Source organism: Pseudopodoces humilis, chromosome 5 (assembly GCF_049639895.1).
Source record: "Pseudopodoces humilis isolate 2021_Gansu_Grassland_sample_001 chromosome 5, ASM4963989v1, whole genome shotgun sequence".
In the NCBI taxonomy this organism is placed as follows: domain Eukaryota; kingdom Metazoa; phylum Chordata; class Aves; order Passeriformes; family Paridae; genus Pseudopodoces; species Pseudopodoces humilis.
The window spans coordinates 3,032,162-3,045,277 of record NC_142204.1 but is presented as its reverse complement, the minus strand read 5'-3'; the positions used below and the strand labels follow the sequence as shown (position 1 = coordinate 3,045,277).

Here is a 13,116-nt window from a genome sequence, read left to right as displayed (position 1 = left end):
AATAAAACCCACAGCACACAAGAACTTTCACTGTGGGGCAAGGTGTTCCAAGTTCCTCATTTTAAACAAATCCCATTTGTAAAATGTAAGTTTCATGCTCAAGTACTGCATAGGGAGCCCTCATAAGCCTTAGTGGAATTATCAAGACTGAACCATTTAGCTGTAAATCAGAGCTGCTTGTTTTTAGAATGAAATTCAACTAGGTAATTGCAAATAGGTAGTCTGCAAAAACAGGACACTAAGGACAAGTATGAATATGAAAAGATAAAAATGTGTGTGAATAAATATATAATATATAAAAAATATACTTTCTTCTTACCACACAGAATGCATTATGTAAAGCTTTCAGCATAACATTAAAGGAAATGACAAGTAGAAGAATGGCATTTATTTTCTTTAATGAAGAAAATATGATTTGTAACCTTGAAAGAGTAACTTTTTTATCCAGTCTGGAAGACTAAACCCAAGCTTTACACAGATTTGCAGCCAGCCTCTGATATTTTCATGTACAACCAAATACTTCAGGCAGCACGTTTAATTTAGGAATTTTCACTGTTTTTCCTTTTAGAGACTCATGTTAACATTCAAACTTTAAAGAATAAAGAAAGATACAAAGCTTACAGATCAAAGAACTTGCCACCCTCTGTACCAACACTAAAACATTCTTTTGCTTTCTCTCTGTATAGTACAAACCCAAGATGCCAAGGATTACGTGATTAATGTGGTTGCTTTCTCCATTCCATGAAACCAGCGCTCAAAAGTAATGTACGAGTTTGGAGAGGCATTTTATTTAGACAACTGAAAACAGTTAAACATTCAGAAGCAGCATACAATGAAACAAAACCCGAACCAAATACTTTTAAGTACATAATCCCTTCTTTTCAACTAGAGCCAATTTTTCCAACTTTCAAGAAAAAAAAAAAGGTAAAAGCCATTGTATCTCTTCTTCGTAATAATGAAAACACACTACAATGAGTCTAATTGAGATTGGAGAGACTGGATCTTGGCTTGCACACTTCTTTGAAAAGACAGTAGGCAGTTATGCCAAAAAGCCAGCAGAACTCTACTACTTGTCTTTTGGGTTTTTATTTGGATGCTCAGTTCTCTTACAGACAACACCTAGCCAGTTCCACCGCATTCTCATCAATTACTGCCCATCTTTGCCCCACGGAGGGAGCGCACTCTGGAAGGCTGCTGTCTGTCACTGCTCACTTGATTTAGTCTCGCATGTCCATGTGTCACGTAACAGCTGCAGTAATCAGGCTTTCACTTCAGGAGTTGAGCTGTACACTGTATCTGAGTTTTCAGAGGCAATCTCTTCTGCAACTAAATAAAAAGGGTGTTAACTTCACTTTAGATACATAAACCAAAGAAACGTTGCAAGGATTGCTTAAAGAGACCAGTTCAGTTTGTTTTCCCATTCAATGTGATCCAGCTGTTCTACCCCATCTGTTCTGCCTGCACAGCTCCAGACACCAGTCTGGCACTTACCACATAATCAATGTCAGGCAAATGCATTCAAAGATCTTTTGAAAAGAGTGAAAAATATCAGAAAGCACTGGAGGGAAAGTACTTCTCCCATACTAAGGAATGCTATCATCTTGACTATCTTTTAACACTGAGGCAGTTGAAGCTGACAGTTCAGTTCATTACCTATTTCCTCCTCTGCAGTTCCTGGAAGGGTAGTCCTTGCTTTTGCTGCTTCTGCATTCTCTTCTTCTGTAGAGGAAGAGTAGAAAAACAGTCAATACCTTCAGTTCCACCCACCCACCCACCTTAATTAAAAAAGAAAAAAAAAAGTAATTTCCATGTAATTCAGTGTTGAGGAGAAACGCTTGAGCAAGCAATGAATATCCACATGTAGTTATTGCCTCCCTCTCCCCAAGCTGAAAGAACCAGAGTACAATATAAAATAAAACTACCATCATCTACAATTCTTTCTAGAGTCTCTCTTTCAGAATTATAGAAGTGGTATCACGTATTTCTCACTTCTTAACATTAAAATAAATCAGGCTCTGGGCTTAAATATCCTCAAAATGTCTATATTAAAAAAGCTTACTGGTATGCTCTTAATTGCTTACGTGACAGCTACAAAAGTACATCCTTCAATTTAACAGATATGAGGAGATCAGAAGCCCTCAGAGGACAGGAGTTACTGTATGAAACTCAGTGTTCACCACTAATGAAATATTACTAATGACAGATATTAGTGTTTGCCACTAACGGCAATAATATTAAAGTATTAAATATTAAATTTAATATTATTAAAGTGCACATGGAGTTGCCAGGTTTCACCAGGACCAAGCACACACTTACCAGGAACTACACACTTCCAAAGGCCATAGGTTTTCCCTACTGTTGTCTGCCACAGCCTTAGTGTGCCATCCTCAGAGCCACTTGCATATAACTCTCCATCGGGGCTAAATCTCACGCAGTGAATGGGACCAAAGTGCCCTTTGTAAGATTCTGAAGGGAATATGTCAAGACCATCAATTTCAAATTTCAGCCAACAGCTGAAATTTAAGTACAAATCGATCAGTTTCTGATATAAAACAGTTTCCATGAATAGCTGTGTCAGCAATAGGCTACAATAGGCAAGATAGTAATGTTTCATTAACTGCAAGGAAAAAGGTGTTCAGTTATTCTAGACAGAACTGCAAAGCAAGGCAGCAGCACAGAGCACACATGCTCTGTTCCTTCAAACACTCCTTCCACAAACAACTTTAAATGAGAACTGGATAAGTAAGAAAATATGCTCTTTTTGAAATAAATTTTGCCAACACATAATTTTTCATAAAATCTTATAACTGACATATCTAATGAATAGTATGACAATTTAACATAAAGCTATTATAGCAATACAAAATAAGAATTTTTTTTAATAGGTGCAGAATTGTTGAATGGATATTTTAATTAGTTCTAGAATAATAGTAGGTATGCTGAGGTAGCAAAAATATTTAACTGATACCTTTTCATCATCCTCTTGCACAGCATGCTATGCTAAGACCTTATTTGAGTATAATAGTTTATTTACTGGTCATTACTCATTATTAATACCTATTTCAGGACTTCTTTATGATTATAGGAGACAAACATACCTAATTCTTCTCCTGTATTATAGTCATATTTATAGAGTTTAAAATCTTCACCACCTGCAACCAAACATTCTTTTGCAGGGTGAAGTGATGCAGAATTGATTGTAGCAGGTGCTTCAAATGATTTAATCTGCTCTAGACTGAGGGAGAAAAGTTTGTTAATAAAGTTCATATTAAAAAGAAAAAAAATCTTGAGAGCAAAGAAACTGTGATTCTACTAATCTCAACTGCTTTTACCAGAAATAGACTTACAACCCCACAGAGTTTCTCAAACAAGATTTGCTACTTGCAAATCATGTTTGTCAAGTTAGAAATGAGTTTAGAATAAGTAAAACAAAAGCTCACACATACAGAACTACTTTCTGGACTATGTTTAAGCATGTAACTTCCTTTCTTGAAGCAGCATAGAGATGCCAGTTTTGACAACTTGCTGATTCTGGCCTCGTACAGCCAGTTTTTACCCACAAGAAGCCCATTACTCCACCTATGAAAACTGGAGTTGTGGACTCACGTTTCTGCACTATGAAAAGCAATAGTCTTCCCATAGGTTATCACCAGTATCTGTCCTTCTGGAACATACTCCATGCTGCTCACTGACATTGCCACATTTAGTGACTTCACCTCAGTCATGGTACTCCGGTCCCAGAGGCTTGAAAGGAAACAAAAAGGGAAAAAAAGACTCTCAGCCTTCTGCAAATCAAACAATTTCCACCTCAAATCTATGACAAGACCTGGATCAAAAAAGGCACCCATCAAGGAACATGGTTTGGTTCCACAGGTACTTCACATCTTCAGTGGCTTTATCTGCATTCTCACCTAGGCCAAGCTTAAGATACATTACTTTTTTAAAAATACTTCTAGCCTTTGCAGCTACAACATTTAATGGTATATACACACCATTTAGTTACTCAGTGATTCTGAGTAACTAAACTCAGTAACAGAGAGTAACACTCTCTTGGAGATTAAAAATCTTAGTTTAAATCTCCTAAGCAATAGATCTTGAAGCAAGACTTGAAGATTCCATTTTGTCTTTTTACCTCCAAAGACAAAGAGGTACTAATCCAAATTTACAGAGGTTCACTATTCATTAAATATAATATAGTTTTCTATCTGGCAGTGTAAGAGGTATCTAAACAAAAATTAAATTGTGCTGCTATGACAAATAGAAATCCTTATTCATTAGCTGCATTTCTATTCTTGCAATTTGGAGAAAAACAAGCAGGACTTGCCTCCCGCCTATCCTGAACACGAGGAAACTGAAGACAAAGCAGCAATAGCTCAGGACAGTGTGCATGGAAAAGACCTCCTCTATAAATTCATCTTCTTCAGGATTACAAAAGGCATAAATTTATTCCATGCAGTTTTCAAAGACCACCTCTTCTTATGAGGGAGAACACATTTATGAGCAGCACATGTTTATGGGGAAATTAGAACTATCAGCAAAATGATCTCTGACAGCAGAACAGAGCTGTGTCAGGCATGCAGCTACAAAAATCTAGGATCAGGTAACTTGTGTTACTCATATCCTTTACCAAAATAACATAACTATATCCTCATATAAAGCATGAGAGTAAAGAAAACTGAAAGTTACTTTTTCTTACCGGACAGTTTTATCATCAGCTGAAAGAATCTGTTTGTCATCACTGCTCCATAAGGCTTTTTTAATGCCAGAAGTATGTCCACTGACAACATCCGGTTCTTAAAATAAAACCAAATATTTTAATACACCTAATAAAATGAAATAATGGCATGCAACAGTTTGGGGCCTTCCTTAAGCTACATGGATTTCCATCTATTAGAGACTGTAGAACTGCTTCAATCACTTAGGACTTTATTTGCAGTTCTTATTCCAGGACCACGGTAAATGCAAACTGTGCATCTGATTGCCTAGTTTTCAAAAACTTCACTAGGTGAACATCAAGGTTCTCTGGCTTCCTATCAACCATCAGCAGCTCACTATATGACTTTAAAACATGCTTACATAAGTGGAGTCTTTTTTTCTTTCAGATGACTAAATTTTAATTAATTAGATCAATTTCTAGTATGCCTGCACTGAACTGAAACATGCTTTGCTTGATGTCTCATTCCTGGAAGTGTTCAAGACCAGGCTGGATGGGGCTTTAATCAACCTGCTCCAGCAGCCCATAGGACAGGGTTTGGAACTGGGTGATCTTTAAGGGCCTCTCCAGCCCAAGCAATTCTGAGACCCTTACACACCAAAAGGTTACAGACATTACATTTGTAAAACAATCCTCAACATTGTTCTTTGTGATTCATAACAGAAAGTAGCCCCTTAATTCCAGAACTTTTATTTAACTCAAGCAAGCTCCCAAGAATCAGTTTTAAAAGCAGACTCACCTGCTTCTGGCTTGCTCAAGTCATAGATACGCAAGAGCTTATCTTGTCCACCTGTTAACAGATAATTGCTATCCTGAAACAGAAGTTATAGAGAGTCAACTCTACTTCGAATCACAATACAGCCCTTGTCTCTTGTGAGTTAAAAATCACAGCTTTTTCCCTCAAATAGCCTCTAACACACTTGTTATACATTAACCCTACAATCTTATAAACAAACAGCAAGTAAATAATTTTAGATTATTTACCTGTTAAGATATACAATAAAAAAGCGAAGAAGTAACTAACAGCAAAACATACTCAAGAGCTTATTTCCCTGGTGAATAAGGTATAAAAGTTTCTCATACCTGTGTAAAATCCACACTTTTGACAATGTGTTTGTGAGCCAGTGTGATTAGTTCATCGCCTGACACAGCATCCCACACTTTGCTAAACAGCAAGAGGAAATATTCAGATTTTAGAAGCACCAGGACAAATCAACCTGGACAGTCAGATGAATTTGTAAGCAATCTTTCCTGATACCAGCACAACAATTTATCCTAAGTGCTATATTCTAAGTTGTAAACCAGTTAGTCAATAAGAATATTTTATATATTTTTACTAGAGCTTTTCTTGGAGTATCCCACCACTTTCCTTTATGCTCTTCTCAAGATCATGCAAACTAATCAACATTTTAGTTTGAAGACAAAGGCGGCTCCTCTCTGCAACTTCATTAATAGAATCTGCCCTCTACCAACAAGATTCAACTTGCAAAATACTCACTAATGCTGCAAACAGCACAAAAAATGAACAAAAAACATCAAAGAACTAATTCACTAGAAGTTTATTGTAATAGAAGGAGGCTAACTGTGAGATGAAAAATAAAAATCCCTCTCTCAACTCTGCTACATCTACAGTGCCAGAGATTAGAGCTGCACGGAAAAGTTAAGTAAAAGTAAACCAGTATGATAATTAAGCACATCAAGAAGCAATCACAGCTGTTCATCTGACAGAATTATCTGTAGCTGCTTTCAAGAAGGTAAAAGTCTAGGTTTTAATTTGGCTAGCCAAAAATAAACTAACAGTTACTAAAGAGAAACAAATGCATCAGTAATTCAGTACAGGTATGTTATCACTGAAGAACTACAGAATTAAATCGAAATACAGACCATGAAGACAGTTCATCACTTACGCTGTGAAATCTGCTGCTGCTGTGGCTGCTTTAGTGGCATCTGTGTTCAGGGTGGCACCCCAAACAGCACCTTTATGACCCAGAAACGTGCCAATCCAGTCTCCCGTGTCCCCCTGGCGCAGCATAGGCTTGCCATCTTCCCAGAAACAAAACCAATATTCAGGTAACACGGTAAAAGAAGGAAGCAGTTTTTTAAAAGAAAAAAATATTCCCTTGCACCCCACACTTTACAAAGCCACTCTCTGCAGAGGGGTTTAAAAGTAGAGTTTAGACGTGCAGCTGTATTTGCTTCGTGCATCTAAACTGTAGTGATATTCAAATACTGCAAATGAGATAAAAGTTTCCTGGTAAAAGTCTGCAACTTTGTTTTAAAATAGGTGGAAGGTAGAAAGGAACATTTCACTTAGGTTTTAGTTTTAGTATAGTTTTCTTCATGCAGCACAGATTTGGTTCACTCTTTTGTTTTAGTTTCAAACAATATTATGAGGCCATCAGTGCGTAGAAAAAAAGTCTCATGGTTGCAGTGAGATATGATTAAAACATACAGTGATACAAAAATAAAACAGCAATAGAAAGCCCGCCCTATCATCGTTTTTTTCTGGAAGGCTCTCAGAGAGTTGCTCACACAAGATATAGAGTTGAAGTACTTCAAGGCAGAAAGGAAAGCCCTTTAAAACTTATGCATGCAAAAGATTAAAATATACATGTACGAAGATAAAATACTATTCCCACAGCGACAAAGATGCCGTGTCCAGCAAGGCAAGGCAGCTGCCCTGGTCAAACCGGAGCTCGCTTTAAATCTACAGCCCACGTACACAGGCGGTGGAAACGGGAAGTTTTACAAACCAACCATTCTGGAGACCTCGCAGCCCCTGGGCAGCCGGGATCCCACCACCGGGCGCATGCGGGCTCCGACATCCCCCGGCCAACCCGGCAATGAAGCACCAGGGAAGAAAAGCGGCTGTCCGCTCCCTTCGTCATTCCAGAGCACACTGAGGCGGTGTCACCACCCCGAGTGGCCAGGACAGCCCCCCGAGACCCCTCCCGCCCCTCCGACACCCCTCGGCACGGCGATGCGCGGCCTACGAGCGGCGGGGCTCCCCCACGCCCACCCCCGGGGCGGGGGATCCCGAACAAAGCGGCCCGTCCCGCTCACCCTTGCAGGCGCTGATGAGGAAATATCCGTAGGGGGTGACGCCGCTGAAGGCCAGGTCCACCACGGGCCGCGTGTGGCCGGAGCAGGTGAGCGGGGTCTGCCTCATGGCCATGGCGGCGGCAGCAGGGGCCTGGGCAGGGCACGAGTCCGGCGGCCCGGCGGGAGCGGCGGCGGCGGCAGCGGCGGCGGGGGAAGTGACGGGCAGGAAGCGCTTCCCGGCGGACGCGCGTCAGCGCGGGGGCGCGCCCGCCGCGGCACCGCCCCGCCAGGGGGACGAGCCCGCACCGGCCCTCACCCGCTCCCTGAGGGGACGGCGAGCTCATCGCCGTGCGCTTCAGCCGGCATCCCGCTCCCCGAGGGAACGGCGAGCACCATCCCGCTCCGTGACGGGACGGCGAGCACCATCCCGCTCCCTGAGGGGACGGCGAGCTCCTCCCCATCCCGTTCCTCCCTCATCCCGCTCCCTGAGGGAACGGCGAGCTCCTCGCCGTCCCGTTCCTCCCTCATCCCGCTCCATGAGGGACTAGCGAGCACTTCGCCGTCCCGTTTCTTCATCATCCTGCTCCGTGAGGGAAGTAGAGACATCCCCGTCTCGTTCAGCCACCATCCCGCTCCTTGAGGGAGCAACGACCTCACCGCTGTCCCGTTCATCCCCCCAACGGCTCTCTGAGGGAACAGCGACCACGTCCCCGTCCCGTTCATCCTCTCATCCTGCTTCCCGAGGGAATAGCGACCTCATCGCCGTCCAGTTCATCCTGTCAGGAAAATTAATCCGCGTACACCAGAGGTTTATGTCCGAAGAGGAGACAAAGGAGTCCTGTAACTATTCGAATAGAGGGAGAGGTCACGTCCATTTCCCAAGAAATTGTTAGAGGATGCAGCCTCCTTTTTATCCTAATTTCCAGGCCGCATTTCCCTTTCTCTTCCCCCATTGGCTGAGGTACTTGACAGGTACATTCCCGAGTCACCTAATATAGACCCCTTTCTAATGTGTACCCCCCTCTTCTTTTTCCTTGTGTTTTCTCTAAATCCAGAAATTTAGCACAGTCTTGAGTGACTAACAGTCTCTGTCAACTAGTGAAATTTATGGTTCCCCGCATTGTTTCTTTCACCTCTCAGTATCTGGCTTTATCTACCATCACACCCACAGCTTGTTTGTAAAGACACCTCCTTATTCCTCTCAATCCCCTCATCCCAATTCCCAAAGGAATAGCGACCTCATCGCTGTCCAGTCCATCTGCTCATCCCACCCCCAGAGGGAACAGCAACCTCCTCGCCATTCCATCCATCCATCCATCCATCCATCCATCCATCCATCCATCACCCATCCATCACCCATCCATCATCCATCCATCATCCATCCATCCATCATCCATCCATCCATCATCCATCCATCCATCCATCCATCCATCCATCCATCACCCATCCATCACCCATCCATCCATCCATCATCCATCCATCATCCATCCATCCATCCATCCGTCATCCATCCGTCCATCCATCATCCATCATCCATCCATCATCCATCCATCATGCATCCATCATCCATCCGTCATCCATCCATCCATCCATCATTCATCCATCCATCAATCCATCCATCCATCCATCCGTCCATCCATCCATCCATAATCCATCCATCCATCCATCCGTCCATCCATCCATCCATCCTCAGGTGGTCCCAGGGCTGTGGCCAAGGTCCCACAGTGCCGTGCTCGCTCCTAAACCTGCAGCAAGTGACTCCTGCCAAAAGGCAGCCTCGCTTTTCCTGCAGGGCAGGCTCTCCCCGCAGCTCACTGAGGAACCTGATCAGCCTTTCCAGCCGGGAAGGCGATGGGAAAGCCCTGAAGGATGTGGGGATTTCAGGGATACACAGCAGCACCCATCTGCTTGGGCATTTTTATGCCAAAGACGAGTTGGTGGTGGTGTCTGGACTTGCCCTCAGAAGCGTCTAAGGATGGCATTTGAAAATGTGTCACCACCCTTACTCAAAGATGAGGGGAGTGGTGTTTCTCAGAATCAGAATGATTGACAGTTAATCATCTTTTTCTCTTAAGCCTTACAACTAGGAAAAGTATTTAAATCATTAACCGGAAATTGAAGTTGGAGCTGACTGCAGACTTCCACAGCTTCATTTAAAAGATAAGGCACTCTTTTTCACATTCTTCTGGTATTTTATTTCTCATCCCAGGGTTCTCAGAAGTAACTCCTAAAGATTTTATAGCTTCATGACTCATTTTCAGGCATACTGACACTGTGGATCAACAGTTTCTCTATGGAGAAACTACATGGACGTTTCCAGTGTCTTTAAACTTTTCTGGATTTTTTTCCAAACAAAAATGTATTACTTCTACATTTTCATTTTTCAAAACTTTATCTAAGCATAGGGCTATGTCTCCTTGGTAGAAATGCTACTTGGGTTTACATTTTTAAAAACTCTTCTGGTAACTAATGTTGTCAACTTTTTCAGTGGAAAAAAAAATAATCCTAAGGGTTGGTACAAAGAAAAACTTAAATTACCTGATTAGAATTCAAGGTTGAGAAACAGAAAGAATGGGAAGATTGTGTTTGGGGAAGTTTACTTTTAATGATTTTGTAGCTGTGATTCATTTTGTCTTCTGTTGATTTTCCACCTGCACAAACCTTATGACATCCACTTAGGAAGACACAGAATCAATAATGGGCAGAGCAAGGCAAAAATATTTCAAATTTGCCAGTAAGTAGCTGAAAATCAGAAAAGGAGAAAAATGATGGAGACGTGAAACCTATGAAATCTAAACATCCCACTAGCCCAAGCAGAATTACAGGGTATTGGAAAATATGACTAAGGACATATTGAATTAATTCTGAAAATAAACCTGTCTACATTTTTTCTTAAAGTCTCCAAAGCTGGTGCTAGGCCTAACTCAGGATTCAGATCCTGAAATCAGATTGGTTTTTTAGCAGCGGTCTCAGACTTTCTCCCTGGTAGCACCTCCATTGAAATAGTTTATTCCCCCACAGTCTGAAAATGTTTGCTTTTAAAATACACTAATTCTGTGCCCTCAGAGGGCACAACTCTCTCTAGCTGCTTTGCTTAATACAGAATTTTTTAAAGGAGATAGGAACTGTGAAATAGGCTTCAGTTTTCAAGAAATTCTAGACATGGTACAAGAAAAAGAAGGAAAGATGAAAACAAGTTATTATTTACAAATGGAAGTTTAACAACCTTTAAAAAAAAAAAAGTAATACTGAGTTTTATTGTTTTAAACACAGAGATTATGTATCCTGTTCCTGTGATTGAATTCTCTCAGAAATGTTGCTGGCAATAAATAAAGCTATCCTAGTGAAACGTTATGATTCTGTTGCTATGATTACAATGAATAATGCAGAGAGTCAATGAAGTAGATGTGTTAATTATACATATTTACATTTCCAAAGACTCACTTCTTCTCTTGTGGGTATCACAGTCTGAAATACATTGTCTCGCCACTGAGTGGAGCTCCTTACGTATTTATTAGTGCAGTAAAACTAACAGAGCTCCAACTGTGAGGTGACCTAGTGATGGTTATTTCGGCTTGTGCTTGGCAGCTGCGTGGGCACGGCACTCAACAAGTTACTAAATGCTTAATTCTCTAAAATTAATTAGCTAAATAGGTAAATGGAAATCTCCAAGACACAGCAACAGGGCTTTGTTAGCAGACCTCAAATATGAGTTATTTTAACGAATAGCAAAACATTCAGTGTAGTTAATTTCTCTACCTCTGTTCTTTTATTTTGGGGGTTTTCTCGGTTGGTTGATTGATTTTTTGTTTGTTTGTTTGGGAAATGCTCTGCATTAATCTGCACAGCTAATTTAGGGAGGGAAAAAAATGAAAGAAAGAAAAAGAAGAGGACTTGCTGTTTGCTGAAGGATGATGTGTTACAGATGCTGCATGCAGATACGTGAGAGCAATTGCAGAGCGTGTTGCTGGGTTTCCACAGTGGGGATAATTAAAAATGAGTGCCAGCCTTGAGCAGTCAATTATCACTGAGTAACAAGATGAAAGATAAAAGGCAGATGTAATCATATTTCACAAATAATACATCAGTGTGCCTCTAGTCAAGGAGTCCTGTCTACATCAGCTTTTCACAGCAAGTGACCATATTTTTTCCAGTTTCCTGTAGCTTCTTTTAACATTCATCTGGGGAATGTGAGTGCTCTTGTGGTGGGTGTTTGTGGTAGGACAGACTTCTACAGCATATCCTGAGAGCAGTTGGGTAGAAACTGGGGATCCATTTCCTTTCCTTGCAAGTTTGGTAGTACAATTTGAGTGTGATAGACAGGGAAATGGGATGTAGAGGAACAGGGAAGAATGTGGAGTGTGAGACAGCAGCAAGGAGAAGTGGTTTAGCAGGAGAAATGTAAGCTGGATAGGAGGGGAAATGGGAGATTTATCAACTTTGTACCTCACAGTTGCATTGGTACCTTTTTTCCTGCTGAGGTCACATATAAGATTATTCTTTAACCATCATGTTAGTGCCAGGATCTCAAAACAATTTGCTCTTATGAGAAGAACATTGCTCCTAACGTTGTCAGGAGCTTTTCCATCTGTCTGGAGGGCAGGGATCCAGCACATTCAGAGCATGCACCAACCACAGAATGATAAAACCAAAAAGGGATATTTAAAATTGTTTAATCTCTGCCATAATAGTTTCTCTGTTCCTCAGTCTTCAGGTCCCTTTCTGTCTTTTGAGAGGTAACAGTTAGTATTTTTGGCCAGATAGAGAGGGGAGATGAAAAGGAAATGATTCATTGATCTATCCAAATGTCTTCAGAACATAGTGTTGCTAAAGGTAACCCTCAGGAAACACAGGAATGTAAAGTAAAAGTACACCTCATAATATTTTGCTGCTGCTTTTCAAGCCTCATATTCAACCCAGTTGATATCTCAAGCTAGCTAAATAAATATTTACCTCTGAAAAAAAAATTTCAATTCATAATAAAACCGAATCCAATTGTAAAGCTCTGCTAAAGGAGAATTAAAATTGCCTGTCAGTTTACTTGCTTTCCAGGAAACAGCTTAGCAAAATTCTTATTCTCTAAGGATCATCACAACTGTAATACCTCTCTGTGAGCTTACTGTACTGGAAGAAACAGCAAGACAAATTTACAGGAATGAGCTTTAGCTGAGCTGGTTCAGAATTGTAGGCTGTCTTGATGTTTTCATTTGGAAGATGTTTTTCACAGTGCAAGATGTTTATCCCCACTGTTCTAAAAGACTAATTCAAACATTAGCCTCTGAAAATCATCTGTAGCAGACAGTCCTACTATCCTAGGAGCATTTGAACTGATCTGACATAGAAAAGACATTGGGATTTTT

At 41.0% G+C, this 13,116-nt stretch overlaps 1 protein-coding gene across 1 annotated transcript; it reads right to left on the bottom strand.

The window, feature by feature from the left end:
• Window positions 1–381: 381 nt before the first annotated feature.
• On the bottom strand, window positions 382–7,984 carry STRAP (serine/threonine kinase receptor associated protein). Its single transcript, XM_005526960.3, has 10 exons — window positions 7,778–7,984; window positions 6,622–6,757; window positions 5,798–5,879; window positions 5,454–5,526; window positions 4,697–4,793; window positions 3,607–3,744; window positions 3,099–3,235; window positions 2,317–2,466; window positions 1,654–1,719; window positions 382–1,326 (listed from the first exon to the last, which is right to left on the bottom strand). The coding sequence occupies exons 1-10, from the start codon at window positions 7,887–7,889 to the stop codon at window positions 1,259–1,261; spliced, it is 1,059 nt and encodes a 352-aa protein (XP_005527017.1). The 5' UTR covers window positions 7,890–7,984; the 3' UTR covers window positions 382–1,258.
• Between the last annotated feature and the right edge of the window lie 5,132 nt (window positions 7,985–13,116).